The sequence below is a fragment of the Bacillus rossius genome (genome assembly GCF_032445375.1).
Source record: "Bacillus rossius redtenbacheri isolate Brsri chromosome 9 unlocalized genomic scaffold, Brsri_v3 Brsri_v3_scf9_2, whole genome shotgun sequence".
NCBI lineage: Eukaryota > Metazoa > Arthropoda > Insecta > Phasmatodea > Bacillidae > Bacillus > Bacillus rossius.
In genome coordinates, this window is record NW_026962013.1 from 6,532,252 (window position 1) to 6,554,323 (window position 22,072).

General features: G+C 40.1%; 1 protein-coding gene across 1 annotated transcript; it reads left to right on the forward strand.

The window, feature by feature from the left end:
* Positions 1 to 752: 752 nt before the first annotated feature.
* On the forward strand, positions 753 to 17,822 carry LOC134543240 (uncharacterized). The gene is made up of 4 exons (XM_063388145.1): positions 753 to 813; positions 4,720 to 4,827; positions 13,119 to 13,297; positions 15,575 to 17,822. Exons 1-4 carry the CDS (start codon positions 753 to 755, stop codon positions 15,656 to 15,658), a joined length of 432 nt encoding a protein of 143 aa, XP_063244215.1. The 3' UTR covers positions 15,659 to 17,822.
* The last annotated feature ends 4,250 nt before the right edge of the window (positions 17,823 to 22,072 follow it).

The window sequence follows — 22,072 nt, forward strand, 5'->3', positions numbered from 1 at the left end:
CTTTTTTTTCATCTTGTGAAAATTTCGTTGCATGGTGCGCGTGCATCGTAAAAAGCACTCTAGTATTTTTTTTTTTCGTAACGCGCCTGAAGAAGTAGTGATTGAATGTGAATTAGTTTGTGTGTGGCCCTCGTGCTGGTAACCGGACCCTCAAACGGAACGAGTGCGATCGGCCGTGACCGCCGCAGACCGCAGAAACGGAGACACACCACAACGCCGAAATACCACAAAGCCGAACGTACAATAACACCGAAAACCATAACGCCGAATACCAAATTGACTACAACGCCGACAGCTAGAAAACTGCTGTGTACCACAACGCCGAAATACATTAACGCCGAAAAATTGTCGTTGCAGGACTGCCACAAAAGGTTAGGTTAGGTAAGGTTAGCACACAAATTCATTCAGTTGTTTTTCATTTTGCTCCTGTGGCCCACCCCCTCCCCGCAGCAACATTTTTCGGCGTTTGTGTATTTCGGCGTTGTGGTACACAGCAGTTTTCTAGCTGTCGGCGTTGCGGTCAATTTGGCATTCGGCGTTATGGTATTCGGCGTTGTGGTATTTCGGCGTTGTGGTAACGACCCCCGCAGAAACGTCACGAGGAGCGAGTGCGAAGCGGGGCCCCAGGCCGTGTGTGTTATCGGCGCCGATAGCGGAGATAGCGCTGGAGCGCGCGTATATATATAAGCGCGGGCGCACGGCCGCAAGGCTTCCGGGAGCGTCGCGACGCCGCCCCCCCCTCCCGCCCCCGCATGCTGCTGCTCGCCGTCGTCCTACTGGCGGCCGCCGCGGCGGCCACCGACTTCCGGAGCTGTGAGTCTCCCGCCTCCCGCCCCCCGGGGGCGGCTATCTCTCTGCGGGGCGAGTGCCGCTGTTGTTCCGTGTTCTCTTGGCGCATGACCGCCAGTCACGGGGACGCACCACAACGCCGAAATGCCAAAATTGACCACAACGCCGACAGCTAGAAAACTGCTGTGTACCACAACGCCGAAATACACTAACGCCGAAAACTGTCATTGCAGGACTGCCACAAAGGTTAGGTTAGGTTAGACTAGGTTAGGTTAGACTAGGTTAGGTTAGACTAGGTTAGGTTAGACTAGGTTAGGTTAGACTAGGTTAGGTTAGACTAGGTTAGGTTATGCTAGGTTAGGTTAGGCTAGGCTAGGATAGGCTAGGTTAAGTTAGGTTAGGTTATATTACGCTAGGTTAGGTTAGGTAAGGTTAGGTTTTATTGTGGTATTTCGGCGTTAAGGTACATTTAAGAAACACACACAAATTCATTCAGTTGTTTTTCCGGCGTTGTGGTACACAGCAGTTTTCTAGCTGTCGGCGTTGTGGTCAATTTTGACATTCGGCGTTATGGTATTTCTGCGTTGTGGTAACGACTCGAATATATTATTCATTTGTTTCTCTGGTTAATATTGCTGATATTATTCATCCATCATTTCTGATTGACGAATACGCTATAGTTTTACGATTTGAAGTTTGTTTTTGATCCACCAATATCCCCGAAAATAACAGATGAAATTATTGCACTTATTGCAATTATTAAACTTAGATGTATAGTATCGCAGTCAGTGTTAGAGTTTTATTAAGAAGATATTAATTTTTAAATATAAGTTCTCACTATATATATAAGCAGAGTCACACGGTGTAACCAGCGTTAAATTCTAATTATATTATAGATACATATTTGTTTTCCGTAGTTCCAACTCGTGATAAAACCAACGTATAGTTTCCCATGGGAGAAACGCTCTTTTCGTGAATCAGTGCCAACCAAAGGGAATGTTTGTCCGTGAGACTTATTAACGGTCAGCGCAAACGAAGTTCTTGCCAGCTGGAGCCGTGTGAAACATATCGGCCAGTCACTGGAAGGAGGGGGGGGGGGGGTCACTGCAGTCGGGTTGTGCGCCAGTTGGGCGGTGAGAATGGTCGCCACTATTCAGTTGTCTTAAGTCCTTTGTTAGTCGCCTTGTGCCATTGCACATATTAGGTGGGCTTACATTTCTTAAGAGCATAATATTCGTGCCGACTTTTTAACAATAGTTCGTGAGGTGGCAGGCCAGATGGATAGTGGATACGGCATCCTCAACATTTTTAATTGTTTACCGACTTGTAGATTTTTTTATATGGCCGGGAACGTTTTGTAGAACTAGATTGTTGACTTCACTGACAGTGTAGTTCCTAGGCGACACTATCGTCCTAGAACACAGCCAATGAAAGTCTCTATCGAGTAGTTTTCCAAGGTGAGGATATACTGCATCTGTAAGATGCTGCAGGCGGTGAACTATTCGACCCAGTGTTTCATTCAGTACGATTTCAGCACCGTTAGCGTTCTATCCGCGTTTCCGCTAAGCCGAGCTCTCGTGTTTGTTCGCAAATGCAGTCTTTGAATGGAACTCCATAAGCGAGATGATTTTAAGCATGCTTTAATGATGTCTGCACGTGTCCCTTTTAGTAACGTCGGGAAGTGTCCGCCGAAAATCACCAGCAAACGCAATAGTAACCCCACCGCTGACAGAACAAAAGTTTCTGAGGTCGTTCAACGTTAGGTCAACAGCTCCAACGTGGGCTGTATGAATCATGGCACATTCGCTCCACGTCATCAATAGGGACCTGAAAAATTCGCGCACTCACTGACCTCCAGGATAGACTCCACGATCCTGTGCACACTCGGGCAAACGTCGCCTGTTCATTGGCTGCTCACTTGTGAGGCGTCTCAATTGGGAGACTCGTGATTCGATACTGCTTTTACTGAGGGTCTATAACTGGCCCACAGTCCTCCAGGTTAACAGTGAACCAATGGCAGAAGTTGCATAAAAGTAAAATTATTTGCATTTCAGCATATCGCGAAATGAATCCGCGAATTTTTCCGGTCTCTAGTCATCAATGATGCGTCCTGTAACAACTCGCCCAGGGGCCTAGGTTCCGTGCTGGTCTCCCCAGCCGCGAGCTTGCGAGGTGTAATCTCTGCGATTCGCTAGACGCTGCGTGGTTTCAACCAGAAACTGTGGCGTAACCTCGCTCTCGTCTGGGATGTAATTCGTGAGGGTTCAGATTCTCTGTTCGGCATTTTGTCGTCATTAAACTCTACACAGAACTTGACACGACACTTTACAGAAATCTTTACACATATCTTTACACAAAACTTCAATAAGATAAAAGTTATTAACTAACCTAAGTTAGTTTTATTTAATGAAAACAATATACATGTAATCGATGTGCTTGAATGCTTGTCAGAGAATACTTGAACACCTTATCTTGTAAAATTTCCTTTGACTTTTAACATAAAAACAGTATCTGTGGCTGGAATATTAAACTTCGATATATGGTATCGCGCACTTATTTGTAAAGATAATAAAGTTAGATTTTTTTATTGTGATTTCTTACTTAAAACACATCTTTATCGTAATAAAAAAATATTCTATAGCACTCAGGAATAATTTAGCTTCCTATTAGTGAAAGAATTGTCAGAATAGGATCAGTAGTTTCAGAGATTACCCCCTATATCCAAACTTACAAACAAACTTTACCTCTTTATAATATTAGTATAGATAAATAAAGTAGAGTTTCCGTTTTTTTTTTTCCAAAACACATCTACAGTTTTTCTCTGATCTCGATGAAATTTTGCACACTTGACACCCCTGAAAAATGAGTAAGGTCACTCACTGTCTGGGTGAGATTTCTAGAAAACCACCCCTTGAAGAAGAATTTAATTATTCTTGATGAAATCCCGTCAATAATTTCTTCGTCTCCATGGCAACAGGCTTTTGATTTGTTGATGCCTTCTACGTGTCCGTGACAACGGTTTCTGTTGTAACGACAGTGGCGTACACTCGAGGATGGGCAAGTATATTGAGCTGTGCGAGAATGTTCTGCCTGCAGCCTGCTGCGGGTACTTCAGCTAGTGTGTGTGTGTGTATGTATATTCATTTGATATAAACGAAATATTGATTAAAAACTAGTTTTCTTTTAATATTGTGCAAACAAAAATAATTTCTGATGTAAATAAAATAAAAACATATATTTGACCAAAAAAATTGTGTTTAATGAAGAACCTCTTGAAAATCTACGCATTTCGGCGGCACACCCAGATGGCACAGCCATGTGGCATAGTCAGGTGGCACAGTCAGGCGGCACAGTCAGGCGGCACAGCCATGTGGCATAGTCAGGTGGCACAGTCAGGTGGCACAGTCAGGCGGCACAGTCAGGTGGCACAGTCAGGCGGCACAGTCAGGCGGCACAGTCAGGTGGCACAGCCATGCGACCATTACTTGACAACTTCCATGTTAGCTGGCACTGGCCTTCGTGACGCAGTTGAGGTCGCGCCGACCGTCGTTACTAGGAGTATCTGAGTTCCAGTGCCAGCACGTGATGTGTGCATGTATGTGTGTTCCAGTAAAGTCACAGGTGTGTTCCAGGCATGTGACGTGCATGTTCCAGTAATCTGACGCGTGTGTTCCAGTTATTTGACGTGCGTGGTCCGGTTAATGTGACGTGGGCGTTTCCAGTTATGTGACGTGTGTGTTCCAGGCATGTGACATTTATGTTCCAGTAAAACACACATGTGTTCCAGGCATGTGACGTGCATGTTTCAGTCATGTTCCAGGCATAACATGTGTTATCCAGTAGTCACGCGTGTGTTCCAGTTATACGACGTGTGTGTGTGTTCATGTCAGGTGACGCATGTGTTCCAGGCATGTGACAGGTGTGTTCCAGGCACCAACACATCGGCTCCAGTGGACCTGAGAATCTCCGGATGTAGCGAGGGTCCTTGCAATTTCACTTCCGGCGAGCAGGTGTCAGGCGAGGTCACCTTCAAAGTCGGTGAGCTATGTTATGTTATGTTATGTTATGTTATGTTATGTTACGTTATGTTATGTTATGTTATGTTATGTTACGTTATGTTATGTTACGTTATGTTATGTTACGTTATGTTATGTTATGTTATGTTATGTTATGTTACGTTATGTTATGTTATGTTACGTTATGTTATGTTATGTACATAATTTAGAAAAATAGACCTGTCTTCCAGGAAACGCTTCACGAAAAAACACAGCAGGTACCTCGTTGCATTAACAGTGGCATAGCGCTGGAAACGTGGTATTGAACAACTATGTTTCATTTCATTCGATATTCTGTATGCTTGAAAGATTTTTGAAGCAATTTATTTAAGTGCTTATGTTTACGCATATATATTGATAACTAAACTCTTCTTTTATATTTATAATTTATCACTACGTAGTAGGCCCAATACTGTATTATTTTCTGTGATAAATTTAATTTTTATTACTTGTACTGATCAAACCACGACAATTTACAAACCGGCTTAATGTTGTTCTTGCATTAAAATTTAAAAAAAAAGAGCGTAAAGTCCACGATCGACAGAAGTGAAACTTCTTGCTTTTTATGTTATTAGGTATAGGAATCATAATTATCTTTAGCTGAGGTCGCAGATTAAAAAAAAAAATGCAAGTACGCGAGCGCTAAAATTATATTGCGCAAGTGTGTAATTATGAAAATATACAAGAATACAAGTGTGCAAGTATGCTACGGCATTTCTACCTCTCCCTTGACGTCTCTTCTTTCCCGGTTCCCCCACCACGGACCTAAATATTCCTCTCGGAATTTTCGTAACGCTCGACAATTGTTGCTTCCTCATCAATGTCTAAATGTTTTCCGCTTAGGAAACCCTCCGCTTCCATTCGAAAATGTTAGGGATATGCCCTCGCTGAAATACTATCTACTACAAATAAAATCAATGAAGCATTTTTTGGGATGCTGTGGAAAAGAAAGAAATCACTGGGGTCAAAAACAAACAAATTGCAATATCATCTTAGATTGTTTACAGGCTCGTGGCTCTCAAGGCCAAACATCGCTCACTCCCTCTTTTGGGGCCGGTGGTGCGCGATCTACACACTCGTGGCATACACCATGTTCGTCACACTAATAGAGCGGGAAGGATGAGTATCGGAAGGAGAAGGTGGAGACATTTCACAAAGTGGGCGAATAATTTGCCGGTTAAATTTCCCCTTCCATGGCTAGGAGATTGTTTCGTCGGTGCACTACATGCGTTTACGTTCATGACGCGCTTGGCGTCCCGGTTCAGCCTGCCAGCGGGGTACCAACGGTAAACGTTTCCCTCATCCGTCCATTACGTCATTTTCTCCGTTCTCTGGCGACCGCCATAATTAATTTAGTCTCTAAAACAATTTTTTTAAATAAAATTCCCTTAAATATTTTTTAAACCCGTGTAGAAACAAAGTAATTATTTTATGCTTACTTTCAATCATTATAGTGATAAGGCCTTGGGTTGAAGTTCTGTGTTAGCAAGTTGCACTTCTGACTGTAACAAGATACTTTGACTGGTTACTTTCTACTTCACCTCTTACTACTGGTGGACGTGTAGCATAAATATTGCATTCGTAGATTAATAAACTTGTTCCTGGCACGTATGCAGACAGTAGCTACTGCGCACGCGCCAGAATATCGCTCTGGCGCGGTAAACGTTTCCCTCATCCGTCCATTACGTCATTTTCTCCGTCCTCTGGAGATCGCCTTGCGCCGTGTCTGCCTAGCCAGGGGGTGTGTCTGCGTCGGGTGAGGCAGGATGATAAGGGCGACGCTCGCTGCTGCTTCTAGCGCGGAATGACCTCTAACAAGGAGGGGGGGGCACGACTCGGGAAAATCCCACTTCGGGATGGGTCTCTGTGTGAGCGCCTTATGTTACTCCTGCGATGGTCTAAAAGTCGGCGAGTCAAACCTTTGCCCCCGAGGGGTGGAAAAAAAAAGTGGTTTGTGGTCTCGTGTTCACGAAAGCTTGCCAGTACTTACTTAGTGGCAAATTCTTGAAGCCTCATGCATGATGTAGATAGAAACAAAGTTGAACACTCCAATTCAAAATTTGTGAAGTTTTCCGAAGTAAAAGGAGTAAATTTTGCAACAAATTGATCCTAAAAAGGAGATGACCTGGTGCTGTAATACAAACACGCCAAAATATATGTGGCACAAAAGTATGTGCAAGGGTATAAACCCAAAAAAAAAAAAATTCAAAAAGGTTGGAATTCATACGGCGGGAACTTAGAAGACTGGAATTAGAAAAAAAAACAAATATAATAATAAATCTTCAAAACCAGACAAAAAAAAACCTCTCACAAAAACCAATGGAGACGAAGATTATGGTCCTCGACGTCAACAACCTGACATGGATCCAGAAACATTTCAGGAACACGTACAAGAGTAGCAACAGTAAGTTGGAGAGAGACACTATTTACAGACAGGAAGCGTAAAATGGCTTGATACACTTAGAAATATTCTTAACGGCTTCGAATTATGGTAAAGTTTGTCGTAGACGTGCATCAACAAGCTGCGTGAACCTAACTGGCAGTATTGTTTATACCTCCGATATTTTTAACGTGCCTGTAATTACTCCAGCTTCTTAAAATTAAAATAAAACCAGGGCCGGAAATATAAACTGTATGTGCTGTTAAACGACTGTATCTAAGTATGTATGTATCTAAATGTACCAACTTAACTTTATACATGAACTCATGTTTGTTGCACACGTAGTGTGAACATTTGTTCCAATTTAATTCCAATTGATTAATGAAGTCATCGTTGTGCAACTTCATACACTATTTCATTTTTTAATTATTTTCCAAAAAGCCAAAATAATTTGGGCAAATAAATATGGGAAGGAAATGCTTACATATGTGAATTAATAAATTATAAACAATTTTAAACAACAAGGTGGAAAAATAATATGACTGCGCGCGTGTATTTAAATCTGATGAATATTTTATGATTAAATTATAAGGGTAAATGTATGTAACTGTACTGGAAGGCTAACACCTAGTAATAGTGTGTCACACTGGCGGATACAGGGGAGGGTTTGAAAGCCTCAAACACCCACCCCTCTTTCTTCTGACCTTAACTTACACAATATAAAAATTAAATTTTGGGAAATATCCATCTTTATTGGGCGGTATTCACAACACTTTGTTGCTGGCGAACATGTGATAGCACACGACGTGAAGGAGAACCAGATCCAAGCGTATAAAAATATCTCTAATTCGGTAATTATTTACCTATACATAAGTAATTAATTACTTAAGGTAAAACATAGGCGCGAATCAATTTCAGTTCCTTAGCCAGCGAGGTTTAAACCTACAAGTGTGCATGTGTCCGCGCATGCGTGCCTGTGTGTATTAGAGGTGTAAAAATAACGAAAAAAAAGCGTACTTACCCGTATGTATTCGTTACTATAACAATTAGTACTCGTTACTATCGTATCGTTACGTTACTGGTTACTTCTGATACCGCATAGCATGCTATGTTATGTTGCAGCAACGAATCGAGTCCTATTGCGTACGCGTACAGTATGACGTCGCGTGAATAATAATAAATAGAATATAAACAATTAACAATATATGATAACTAATAGTTTTTGTTAATCATAAAACAATTAAATCTCATTAGAGCGGCTTTTTAATATTATCACTTTTAAGATAACAACAAAAACGTGAAAATACGCGATTATAAAATAACAAAAACATACATATTTCTAATTTGTAAAAACAAAAAACTTTCTTACGTTGTTTCTGTTCCAATCTCATACTTTGTCTACACACACAATACCTTTAATAAACAGTAAACTTGGACGACGAATTTCCAAATTATACTTTACTTAATAAACAAACATCGTTCTTTGTAACGTAAATTCATCGAATATGCGCGCGCATGCGTAAAACTTACGAAAAATGCGAGTAACGAGATGCAGCCGTGTGTAACGTTTCGTTAATCGTTACTAGATGGCGCACCCGTTACTCAGTACCGAATACATACGGTTTGCTACAGCTCTAGTGTGTATGCATGTATGTTGTGACGGGGGGTGCGTAGCATCAGCGCTGAAATTTAAATTTAAAAAAAAATTAAAGTTGGGATAGTGTCTTTAGGTAGAGCTAGTAGCTAGGGACCTGGAACGTAAGAAGCCAACAGGAAGCTTTTACTTTCGAAATCTGAACTAAAAAATCTTAAATTATAATCAATACATTTAACATTGTTTATTAAAAATAGATAACAGTAGCGGGTAACAGCGAGTTGCTTTTACAATAAAAAAAAATACGTACATAAATAAATACCGACTCAAGTAAAAAAAAAGTTAAATAAATAAATAGTTTTAAAAAATAAATAAATAAACTTCATTTATAAAATCGACTTTTAGGGATCCCTTAGTTTCAGAAAATCAGACATGTATGTACTCCTCAGTTAAGTAGGTATGAAAACTTACATGTCAGTATTTAACAAATCAACTGTTAAGTGGCATAGAAAACCATAGTTGTAATAACTTAGTCTAACATAGTCGCCATATTAATTTTCCTACTCACCGAAACGTCTTCTACCAGCAACACCCAGTTGAATGGGTCGGCAGGCAAAAAAAATAAAGTTCCCGCCAACATTCGTGATGTGCTTATATAAAAACGTCACAGAGTTTACATAGCTGTGAAATTCACGAAACTAGCACAAGATTCTGAGAAATTAAACTTTAGTTACATTCGCGGCGCAACCAAGCCGCGCGGGTAACTCCCCCTCCACCCACCAACGACCGACGCAGTTCGAAATTTGCCCGGCAGGTTGCGACACGTACCGGCCGAAGGGAACCTGCGCGGGGCGCGGTGCGCAGAAAACTAACTCAGCTGAGCGGAAAACAGACCAGAGTCGACGAACAGAACGACGCTAACCGCGCAACAGGTGTCCACAGTTAGTACTGTCGTACTAGATCTAGTACGTTTATAAGTTTTTTAGTGGTGTAGTACATTTACGCTCAGATCTAGTACTTTTTTCTTTAATACTTATAATAATATTACACTAACTCCAATATGTTTTATTATTAAGCGTAGTTATTTTTAAAAACTATGGAATGTATGTGTGTGGTGTAATATTTAAGTTAGAGCATTGCAATGTCATAATAACTTCCTAAACTGTTAAAACCATAACAAAATATAATTTAGTACTTTTTTTTTCAAATCTAGTACTTTTTTCTCTCCTAAGTTGGTACGAAATATTGTTTTCCTTGTGGACACCCTGCCGCGCAGTCAGCTTACAAGGCAACACCTACGCTCTCTCGCCACCCGTTCCCGTAATTCCCGGCCACAACAACATGGTTCTCAACCCAGCACAACCTAATATTCCCGAAGACGGTAAACACAACAAGCGCTAGAAAGGAATGTAAGCGAAATCGAACCTACTAAATTACCGAGAGAGAAATTTCTGCGCGACAATAAATATATACACAAAATATGTATGTTTTTTTTTTTGTTTTTTTTATAGTAACTGGGGTACCTACCAATTACCGACAGTGATATTGAAAATTTGTAATATTTTTGTTTAAATATGACGCAAAATTATTATTTTTTGTTTAAATATGACGCAAAATTATTATTTTTTTCCTTAATAATATGAATGAGTGTAATAGTTTTGACAGCACAATGGAACTTACATCTTGAGCATTGAAAAGTGAGAGATCTCCAAAAAAAAAAAAACCTGAGCGACTTGCTAGAGATGTTTCAAATACACAATACAAAATTCGGACACGAATTTTAACATAGAATACTTTAAAATAATTCCGAGCGTGATAAATATAGTACGCTTATTGTGTTTTCAATTACAATTTATGGTACAATAATTTTATTCAAAACTTTTTTTTTCAAAACTCTGCGACCCCGCAGAAACCCTCCGCAAAGAAAAGGGCTTACCATTTGGAAGCCACCCTAGAAAGTTTTTTTTTTTTTTTTCCACCCACCGTCTCTTTGGTAGCCTAACTTGTTGTCTGAGACATTCGGCATTGGACGGTAGGTTAGGTTATCGTTAAATTTATAAATCCTGGCGATATGTTTTTTTACACAAGATATCGGCAAACTTCGGAACTGTTAAGTTGTGGCTCACAAACGTGTGAACTGTAAACTTCCCCTTACTTTCATATTCTTTTAACCACTATCCATAACTTTGTGTTCTCTAAGTACTGTTGTTTACGAAATAAACTAAACGACAGAGGACTTGGACACAGCATTTTGGTCTTTTTGACACTTAACTATTTAATCAAAAACAGCCGTAGGTAAAAAAATATGGTTATCATAGAGGTAATATATTTTTTTCATCATCCCGGCGACATTTATTTTTCCGCGTTGATCATCGCTTCTTCTTAGCTCAACAAAAACCTCCGATTATTATGAAACACAGCAAGTCAAGTAATGAAAATATTCTGAAAAACCTAAGTTATGAGAAAAACTTAATATCTCTTTTGCAAAGACTTCAACGGTTTAATTTCATTTTTAAATTATATTTTACAATTTTCTGGCCAGAAATTCATTAAAACCTTGAGAGAAATGCAAACTACATAAATCAAAAATAATTTTAAATTAATGGTAATTAAAAATGTATTTCATTACTTGTACAGCTCCTAAAACATAAACTCATTAGGTAACATATATATGTGTGTGTGTGTTTGTGAGAAATGTATTTGTGATAAAGAATAAGGTAACACTAAATATATTATGTCACAGAATTTAATTACAACATACGTATTATCATGAGTTACAGCTCAATTTAGCTTCTATGCACAATATTATAAACTTCTGAAGTTTGTATTGGTAGCATTTTCTTATAATTATGTATTTCATAAATTATTTAACCTCATTCTCGTATATTTCATTTACTCAGTCCGCCATTTCATCTCGAAAGTTAGGGTTGGTAGCGCGTTCAAGACGCATTCCATCCAACCATTAAGTTAAGGACAGTAGGAAGATCAGAGAGCATGGACGTAGATTCTGGGAAGGAAATGGGGGGGGGGGGGGTTGTTTGCAGACAAACCACCCCCCCCCCTTCCCCCAACCCGGAATTAACAAGTCCCTCACTGAGGGGGCCCGCTTTCTCTGTCGAAAGTGTGACTGCTGTGAAACGGGTTTCACGTCAAAACTATGTTTTATGGATAACTTCCTGTATGTTTTTTTAAGTTTCCTGCTTATTGTACGCACGTTAGGCCAGAATATGGGCAGTATGCAACATACAAGCACCCTATCCACAGATGACTTTCTTGTGTCGGGCCGCGCGGGCGAATTTTCCGCGGGCTCACCCCTGGGAATCTTATTGATTTGTGACCTTGCTCGAGAGCACAGTGAATCGCTTCGATAATATTTAACAGCAGCGTGGCTACCTACAAAGTGAGTAGACCGCCACCAGCCAGGGTGCAGCCGTGGACGGAATGTGTGGACGGTGTGGACCGTGCACTGTGTGAACAGTGTGGAAATGTGGACTGTGGACATTGTGGACTTGAAGACTGTGTACAGTGTGGACCTTTTGGACTGTGAACGGTGAGGACTGTGTGGACCTCGTGGACTGTGTGTACCTTGTGGACGTTTGGGAACCTTGTGAATTGTGTTAAACTTGTATACAGTGGACAGTGTGAACCTTGTGTAGTGTGTGGACCTTGTGTACTGTGGACAGTGTGAACCTTGTGTAGTGTGTGGACCTTGTGGACAGTGTGTACCTTGTTGACTGTGTGTACCTTGTTGACTGTGTGTACCTTGTGGACTGTGTGGACCTTATGGACTGTGCGAACCTTATGGACTGTGTGGACCTTGTGGACAGGGTGGACCTTGTGGACTGTGTGGACCTTGTGGACAGTGGGGACCTTGTGGACAGTGGGGACCTTGTGGGGACCTTGTGTGGGCCTTGTGGACTATGTGGACCTTGTGGGGAGTGAGTGGACCGGGCGGGCTGTGAGGACCTAGTGTACAGTGTGGCCCTCGTGGGGAGTGAGTGGACCGGGTGGGGAGTGAGTGGACCGGGCGAGGAGTGAGTGGACCGGGCGAGGAGTGAGTGGACCGGGCGGGGCATGAGTGGACCGGGCGAGGAGTGAGTGGACCGGGCGGGGCATGAGTGGACCGGGCGGGGAGTGAGTGGACCGGGCGGGGAGTGAGTGGACCGGGTGGGGAGTGAGTGGACCGGGCGGGGAGTGAGTGGACCGGGTGGACCGGGCGGGGAGTGAGTGGACCGGGCGGGGAGTGAGTGGACTGGGTGGACCGGGAGGGGAGCGAGTGGACCGGGTGTGCGGTGCGCAGACCACGAGATCACGATGCTGGCGCCGCGGCTGAGGGAGAAGGTGCTGGACGACTCTAGCGACCTGCCCCTGGCGCAGTCTGACGGCTGCCAGAGCCTGCTGCAGGCCTCCTGCCCCATCGAGGACGGCGAGACCGTCACCTACCAGCTGCGCTTCCACATGCCCGCCATCAACATCAAGGTACCGCGCGCGTTATTCATTTTAATGAAAACATGGGGTACAAAATAAACTCTTGTCAAAGTCTGATCAAGGATGTCGCTAATTCTACATAAATAATTTACATGAAAAATGGCATACCAATTAAAGTCTATAAATGAGTAGAGATCGGAAAAATTCGTGGGTTCAATGACCTCCAGGATAGACTCCAATACCCTCTACACACTCGGGCAAATGCCAACTGTTCATTGGCTGCTGACTTGTGAGTCGTCTCGACTGTGTCCTCCAGATCAACAGTGGACCAATGGCAGGAGCAGCACTAAGGTATAATTATTTGAATTTTAGAATAACACGAAATTAACCCGCGAATTTTTCAGGTCTCTACTTATAAATCGATGAACGCCCGCTGCACGCACGAAAAAGCATGACTCATTGTCACGTTGCACCTGAGCCGAGCGTGGCAATAACCGGCCAACCACCGTGCGAGAAAATCTTCTATAACATAAAACAGGTTAGCGGGGGCTTTTTAAAAGCAGCAATTTAAAAAAAAAATTTATTTGTCCAATTTCGTCATTTCAAATTAACAAGTTATTGACATTGATTTGTTTTCAGTTTATTTGTATAACTAATTGTTCGTGATTATATTTAAATAAATTATTTAAATTAAATTTGCAAAAACTGTAAATAATATTTGAAAATTAAAAAGTATGCAATGTTTTCATATGACATTATCACGTAAAATTATTGTCCGTAAACCGACTTTACAGACGAATGATAAAATCGGGAGATACAGTTTGGTGTTGCAGCTACATATCTATCATCTCCATCCAAAATTTAATCGCCACTGGATAACTAATGGATAAAAGAATTCGTTACGCTGAGTGAGGGCTGTGACGCAATCGCTCGCGGTGGAGGGGGAAGCGCCGCCATTTTGAGGTAACTTTGCTGCGTTTCCAGATTTCCGTTTAATATAACTTTTGACTCGGAGAAGCTACGACGTTCGTTTGAGTCTCAATCGTCAGCTCTTGTCAAAATCTATCAATTGCATATATAAAATATTAGTGTAAAATAGTCACAGTGAATATATATGGTGTTAAAATTAAAAAATATATATTACCTTTTACGTACACGTATTCACCTACAACACACGGTCGTTTCCATGGCACAGCCACACCACATTGTGTTTAAGTGAAACTTTTTTGCTGAGGGGGCTACAATTTTCTAGCGTTACGAAAATTCCGATCACATGAGGGCAATAGTTAAGTAGGTACGTGGTGGGGGAACCGGTAGAGGAGGAGACGACAGGGGAGAGGTAGAAAAGACGCAGCATACTTGCACACTTGCGCAATAGCATAATTTAGCACTCGCATACTTGCATTTATATATATATATATCTTTTTTTATCTACGACCTCAGCCAAAGTTCTCTACAAATGGCTACGTCATCGGCAAATGACCACGGTTGGTTTTAGTACAAAAATAAGTCGGAAAAATTAACTATACTATTCATTAATTTCAATTATATAAATTGTGTTTATGTCATGAAGTAGCTATTAACATTGACTTTCAATCTAGAATGTTTTAGTTTCGTAATGAATTCAGTTGTCAATTCGGAAAGGTGGTCAAAATGTTAAAACTATTATTTTGACAGATAATCTTGCAAAATATAGCCGAATGCATTATTTTTTATTTAATGAAAATACCGTAACTTAAGTCAAAGTTATCTTATTTGTTAGTTAAATCATGTTTATCTTACAGTTTTTACTAGGCTAATCTTGCATGTGCCTACTGAGTAAAGATGTATGTGTGTAAGTGTAAGATAAGACGCCACTTTAAATACAATAGAATAGATAAATAATGATGTAACCAACACTTAAGCAAGGAGTTATCGTTATACTTCATTAATGTTTTGCTATCTGGATAGGTCGGTCTCATTTTGAACTTCTTGCCTCCGTGAAGATTTCCACCTTGTTGTACATACGAATGATTATTGGTAAACGGGTGAAGCCTTATCTATTTTTTTTTTGGGATCATTGTCTGTTCCATGTTGGTAGGTGACCCAAAACATTGTCTGAAATGTAGTATTTGCATCGTGGGAACAGTACTGTATTTTACGGCAGTGGCCATGTGTAGCGGCGGAGATTATAATTCGTAGTTACTATCCATCATCAGACGTAGTCAAACACCATTTCCGAAATGACGTCATAGCGATGACGTGTGGTAAAAAGTGACTTCTACTACGTCACAACATGCCGTCTCCTGACAATAAGGTTTATGGTTGTTGTTTCTTTTTTTGTTCCAGTCTCCGGTGTTGATCACTTTCTCCATGGCCGACCAGAGATCCACGAGTGTCACGTGCTTCAGCATCGCCGGCAACATCGTGTGACACGGCCTGCGACCGGCGACATCGTGTGACACGGCCTGCGACCGGCGACACGAAGACCACGCCTCGAGGCCTGTCGCGTCGCGCTGCCCTTCGATCCGGAGATCCGGAGATCTCGGCTCCTAGAACGATCTGAAGATCAAACCCTCCAACCGTTGTCCCAAAAAAAAATATATTCGCTCGCTTGGAACAAAGTTCACACATCTGCAAACTGCGGCAACAGCATCGTAGAAATGTAAGGTGCATTTCTATTTTGTGGTCTGGAACAATTTGAAGTCGCTTGCAGTCGGTTGTAACGCGGCAGGAAAATAGTCGATGCGGTTGCCACGAGTTGCCATGACGACAATGATAGGCCCTGCTTCATGGTGAACCTAAGCCGACGGCAGTTCCCCCCCCCCCTCCCCCTTCCCTTCCGCAGCAGGAAGATTCTTTTAAACCTTCTGCTGTTGCCACCAGAGAGGCCTTTTCCACCTCACCAGATGCCTCTTTGACAACACCAGAGGATGTCGAGGTACGAGGATTCCCTGGCAGAGTCTTCTTTGGTAAACGCCGCTGGTACCACGAGGAGGTAGTGAGTTGTCTTGGTGTTAGCTTTGAATATATATACTGTATAGGAGTGCGGGGAATGACAGCGGGCGACAGTGCTGCGCTCTAACGTGTAAATAACAACTAAGACGATACAGGGCGTTACGGCAGCGCACTGCAGCGGTGAAGTTCCCAAGCTGCTCATCATACGCTTCTGAAAAACGTAGAGTAAATCCTATCCACTCGCGACTTCTATACAGTATATATATTCAAAGGTGTTAGAGAGGCTATGTACGCGCACAATACACCCTTGCCGTGAACCTGGATTCAGTCTCGGATACCGGAGCCGGCGACAGACCCGACACCTCCGAGCAAACACGCACCTTCCCCCTGCAGGGGCCAGGATCAGAAGAAGAAAAAAAACTAGTTCATTAACCAAACTCAAGCCGTAACTCTGACGGTGCATAAGGCCATAAGATAAGAGCGGCCACAATCGCGAACATTAATCGCGAGCGCAGCCGACGTCAAAGGCGCGGTGTCTGTCTCCCTCCATGTTGTTGCTCTACGACCTCGTGGACTCTATGGCGGTTTCTACCCGGGAAGGGGGGGGGGGAGTCCTGCGCCAAGCCTGTTTCACACGTACACTGATGACGCCGAGCGGACAACGAACAACGAACCATAGAGCAGACCTCGTTTTCCACTGGAGCCTTAGAGGGTTAACGCCGAAGCCAATTCACGACCCCATCACTGAACTTTTAATTTTCCAAACAACTGCCAAGGAGGCAACGCGGTGCGTAACATGCACTTGACTTTTTTTTTAAGTTACGCTATATTATAGCACTTCATCTGTCTGAGTTTAAATTTTTTAAAAATAATAGTACATAAAATATTTACGACGTTTGAATTTTAAATCCCTGCCGATACAATTATGTACGTTTATCATTTACTGCAGGGATTAACCAAGGGGTGGGATACAGTGATATATTCCCTCCCAAATTCCACGGAATATAGATTTAAATTTCTACTTTAAAATTTGCGTTTGTATTTGATTAAACGTAAAAAAAAAGCACTTCATAGTTTGCCAAATTAAAAAAAAAAACAGCAGAATTTAAAACAAATACATTAAATGCTACTGATAATATAAAGTTTTGGGAGACAATACAAAAAAAATCCCTTTGGTTTATTGAGTCCTTGATTTTTATTAATGAAAATGAAGAATCCCATACAACTAATGGATTGCTTGTAGTTATTACATTTATTTATACCGCTACGAAATGAATGAGGGACTACTGATGCTCTTTTTCTAAGTACATTTTTAACTGTAGTCAATTTTCGGAAGTATCATTGAATATATTTTTGTGTTTATTTTTCTACCATAGACATAACAAAAATTAATATATTAACTATTGATGTTTAGCAGTAAAATTGATAAAATAACTGTAGACATTTCTTCCACATTAATTTGAAGATAGCGCTAGCAAGAAGCACTCACTATCCATAATTCTAAATCTACATGATACTGATATTTTTGCAACGTCAGGAATGAAAAGTATTTTCACAAAAAACCCTGTTTGATAATTAAAGATCTGTTACTTGTTTATCTTTTTTTGTATTCTGAAAATAAAAACATAAAATAACACAACTGGAGTATTCTTAGAACTTCTTCCGCAAAACTTCCACAGGAAACAACATAAATCGTTATATTCAAACACGCCACATATTATCCTTAATTAACAAAACACTTGACCGAGTTATGGTCCTACATACGTGTTAGTTTAGGAACAAAATTTATTGCGCTGGGGAAGCGCTAAAGATAAAACATAAGCTGGTAATGGGCACAAGTGCAGAAGATGAAAGTCATACTGCTTCATCTTAATTCTGTTGACCTAGGATGAGGTACAAGTGTTACGTCTGATGCCATAGATAATATAAGCCAAAAATATTACAATGAATATGAACAAACTATTATCACGTGTCAGATACATATCTTACAGCTCGATCACACACGCCATTAAGAATTTTTTTCTTTATTTTTTTTTATTACCTTACCTTTATCTAAGGGCTATTTACAAAATTTTAACTTGAGATCTCCCTTGCATTTGTTATATGTCCCTAATATTTTTACTTATTGTAGTATAATGGCTGTAAAAAGCGCAGTGATAATGATTGCGAAGAATTACGCTACTTTATACACACACGATAGTGAATATTTTTTGAAAAAATATTTGTGGCAGTACAACAAATTCAAGGGAGGTATCGAGTAAAATTTTTATAAATAGCCCGTAAATAAAAGTAATCACGGAAAAAAAAATGGCGTGTGAGACCGAACCTTAAGATATTGCTTTTATAACTGTTACTTTAGCCCATAAACAATTTGTTAAGTTTCAAATAGGCCGTCGAGATTTTGTGTTTAAAATGAGAATAAATAATTTTCTCACAAACGTTTAAAGAGGTTATAAAAATACTTCACTTCGTAGCAGTGTGTGTGGAGGCAGAAACAGTACTTGCCCCCCCCCCCCTCCACAATCCTTTTTCCTACACAGCTCTTTTACACCATGCTCCGCCCAGAATATTTTAATAACAATTTAAAAATATTATGTTAGTTTCAGTTTAATTTCTGCTGCACGGAGCCATATTCTAAATTTTTGAAAATAAACTTCTTTACTTCCCTCAGAATAACTCGAAGCTATGAAGTCATCAGAGAGCAAGAAAAAAAATCGTAACGAATAAAAAAAAGTTTTGCACTAGGAGCGAATAAAGTAGTGAGCAGGTTTTCCATAGTAATGTTTGTTCCGAAGTCTGAACCTCCTTTGAGTATTTTATTAGCTATTAACTATCAAGTGGGTTTTGAACGGTAACCATAACAATATACGGCGGAGAAATGAAGGTAAAGGTGTAATGCATGTTCCTTAAATGCTTTCAAGAATATGTACCGGTTGTTTTACGCCTAAAAAATTACTATGAAAACACGCATTTTAGCCATTTTAAATCTTCTGTAAATTTAAATTTAATTCTGTAAGTTTAAAAAACTTAATCCGGAATCAAAAGTACTTTTCGGCCCTCGGCGAACTCTAATATGCTTTTCGTAAACAGACCCCACTCGGATATCTTGAGTAGTTTAGAAATCGCGTAGTTTCACCTGAAGCTCTGCGCACCGCGTGTGTGCCCGGGTAGGCAAGGCCCTTAAGTTGTGCAATAGGCTCATCCCGTTTGTAGTTGTGTCACGGTATACAGAGAAAAAAGTTTGTTTGAATCAAACAAATATTTGTTTATATATGGCGAAACAAATATTTACTCAGTGGAACAAAATATTTTTTTTTTTTAGTTTAACATAACTCGGCAAGTAACAAAAATAATTTGTTACACCTAACCAAATATACATTTGAGTTGACAAAATCTTTTTTTTTTTTTGGGACAACACAAAGAATCTTTCCTACTACGAAATATTTGTTTGAATTAACAAAATATATTTATTTCGCCATATACAAACAAATATTTTGTTGAGGCAAACAAACCTTTCTCTGGGTGATAACTTTGTACAAGAAAATATGCCTGGAAGACTACAAAGACTACAAAGGGAGACAAAAAATATATCTATAAAATATTTGGAGGAGGCTATATTATCTTTTGGGGGCGGAACATTAAAAAAAAAAAACAGATCATTGACAAATCTGTCGGCCACAAGTGTATGTTGTGTGAGGGAGAAGCTATTCCAAGAAAATGTGCGGGACAGCCTCTGCATCCAGTAACTCAAATTTATTTACGCTCCTTGATTTGTCTACAGTGTTCATTCAGTTTTAGCTTTGAATATATATACTGTATAGAAGTCGCCAGCCCAGGTTAAAATTTCTAATACGGTTTTGAGGTAGTTGGTTAATTCACCGCCGCAATCGCCACCATCTCTAGGGCATCGACTTGTGGTGGTCCCTAGCGGACAAGTGCCGAACTCTTCAAACACCCCTTCCCCCTCCTGTTGAACGACCTCGAGCTGCAGTGAATGATGGATGAGGGGTGCGGGGAAAGACAGCGGGCGACAGTGCTGCATTCTAACGTGTACACAACAACTAAGACGATACAGGGCGTTACGGCAGCGCACTGCAGCGGTGAAGTTCCCAAGCTGCTCATTTTACGCTCTTGAAAAACGTAGAGTAAATCCTATCCACTCGCGACTTCTATACAGTATATATATTCAAAGGTTTTAGCGAGTGACAGGAGGCACAACGCACGCATACAGTTGTCGAAGCATAATCACGTGACCTTATGCAGAGATCTGAGATCTTACGCAAGAAACAGTGGTGACATGTTCAATATATATCGAGTTTAATTTAGTTCGGAGTTAGAAATATGAGAACAGATTTGTTAAGCCAATCGATACGTGCCACTTTTTTTTTAATTTATTTATTTATTTAAAAATGTAAGTCACGTAAAATGCAATTTGCTAAATATTTTCAGGTAGGTAATTATGAAATACCGACACAGACATAAGTCGTGTGCTCAAAAGTGGAAAGAAAAGCTGTTAAGTGGTTCAGTATTGCAAAAATATTTAAGGTTTAAAAGAAAGAAAAAATTGTCATGTTTTTTTAAAAAGTAAAAAATTATGAAAAATATTTTTTAAAAATTTATTAAAATGCTGTTAAAAATCACTTAGTGCTGTTCCGTTTATACAGCATCATCATCTCTTCAAGGTTTGCCGCCTTTTGATTTTTTTTTAAATAGTGAGGAGTTTGAAGAGTTATGTATTTAGTAATAGGGCGGGCCCCAACAACATTATTAGTCCCCAGGCTCTTTATTTCTTTCAGAACTTGCCCCACCAGGGACTAAAGTAATTCAGTCCCACCAACAATGGAAAGAATTTGAAAGCAATCAACATTTTAGTTTTTCGAAAGTTCGTCAATGTTACCAAAGAAGCTGTACATTTTGATATGTTGTGCTGTATCGTGTATCATGATTTAGTTGTAAGATATATTATCACAGTAGCAAAAAAAAAGTTTACTAACCATATATTAATGTTAATAATATCTTCTCAGAAAAATGTAAATCTTACTTGCCCGCACTGCCGTAAAAGTTCGTACATCCCAAATTAATACCACAAAATTAAATTTCTAGCGAAAAATTATATCAATACAAACAAAAAAACAATTGTGCCAAGCAAATAACATACCCGAGTCTAAAATTTACAAGAGACAGGCTGCGCTATCTATCATTTGATATTTAACCAAAGCGATGATAGTATATATTTCAGTTCAGAGATAGCGCTGCAGACACTGGCTCTCATTTTTAACTTTTCTGCAGATAGCGCTAAATACATCCGATACTAATACCGGACATTTCATTCATACATGACAAAATCAAAGCGCACGCAGTATTTCATTTTGAAGGGGTGGGAAAAAGATAACTTAAAATCTCACATAATCTGCCAAATATAGTTAATTTCATTACTGAGGAACACAACCCTAACAAATGAATCCAGAGTTCTTTCCCGGAGAAAAATTGTTTATCTAGGTACAAAATATTACTATTCAAGCATTTTTCGTACCCAAACATTTAATACACATAATGATGGTAACTGTAATATTTTATTTTGAAAATTTTCGTTTTGCTTGCAATTTTACACGCTGCAATTTAAATAATTATTTGTATTTATGTTAAGGCTGTATTTAAAAAAAAAAAATTATTGATTATGCTCAAATATCAGTCACTAGATAGAAATAAACTGACAGCAGAACCTGCACTACCGCTGTTTACTTTAAATTTGTTTTCTTTTGTTGGTGGGAATGTTATTTTTTTATTATTGAAGAAGGGGGACCCCCCCCCCCCCCCCCCTCTGTTGCCCGATTATAAAATAGATAATTTAATTTTTTTAATATAATATTAATGATGTGTCACACTTTG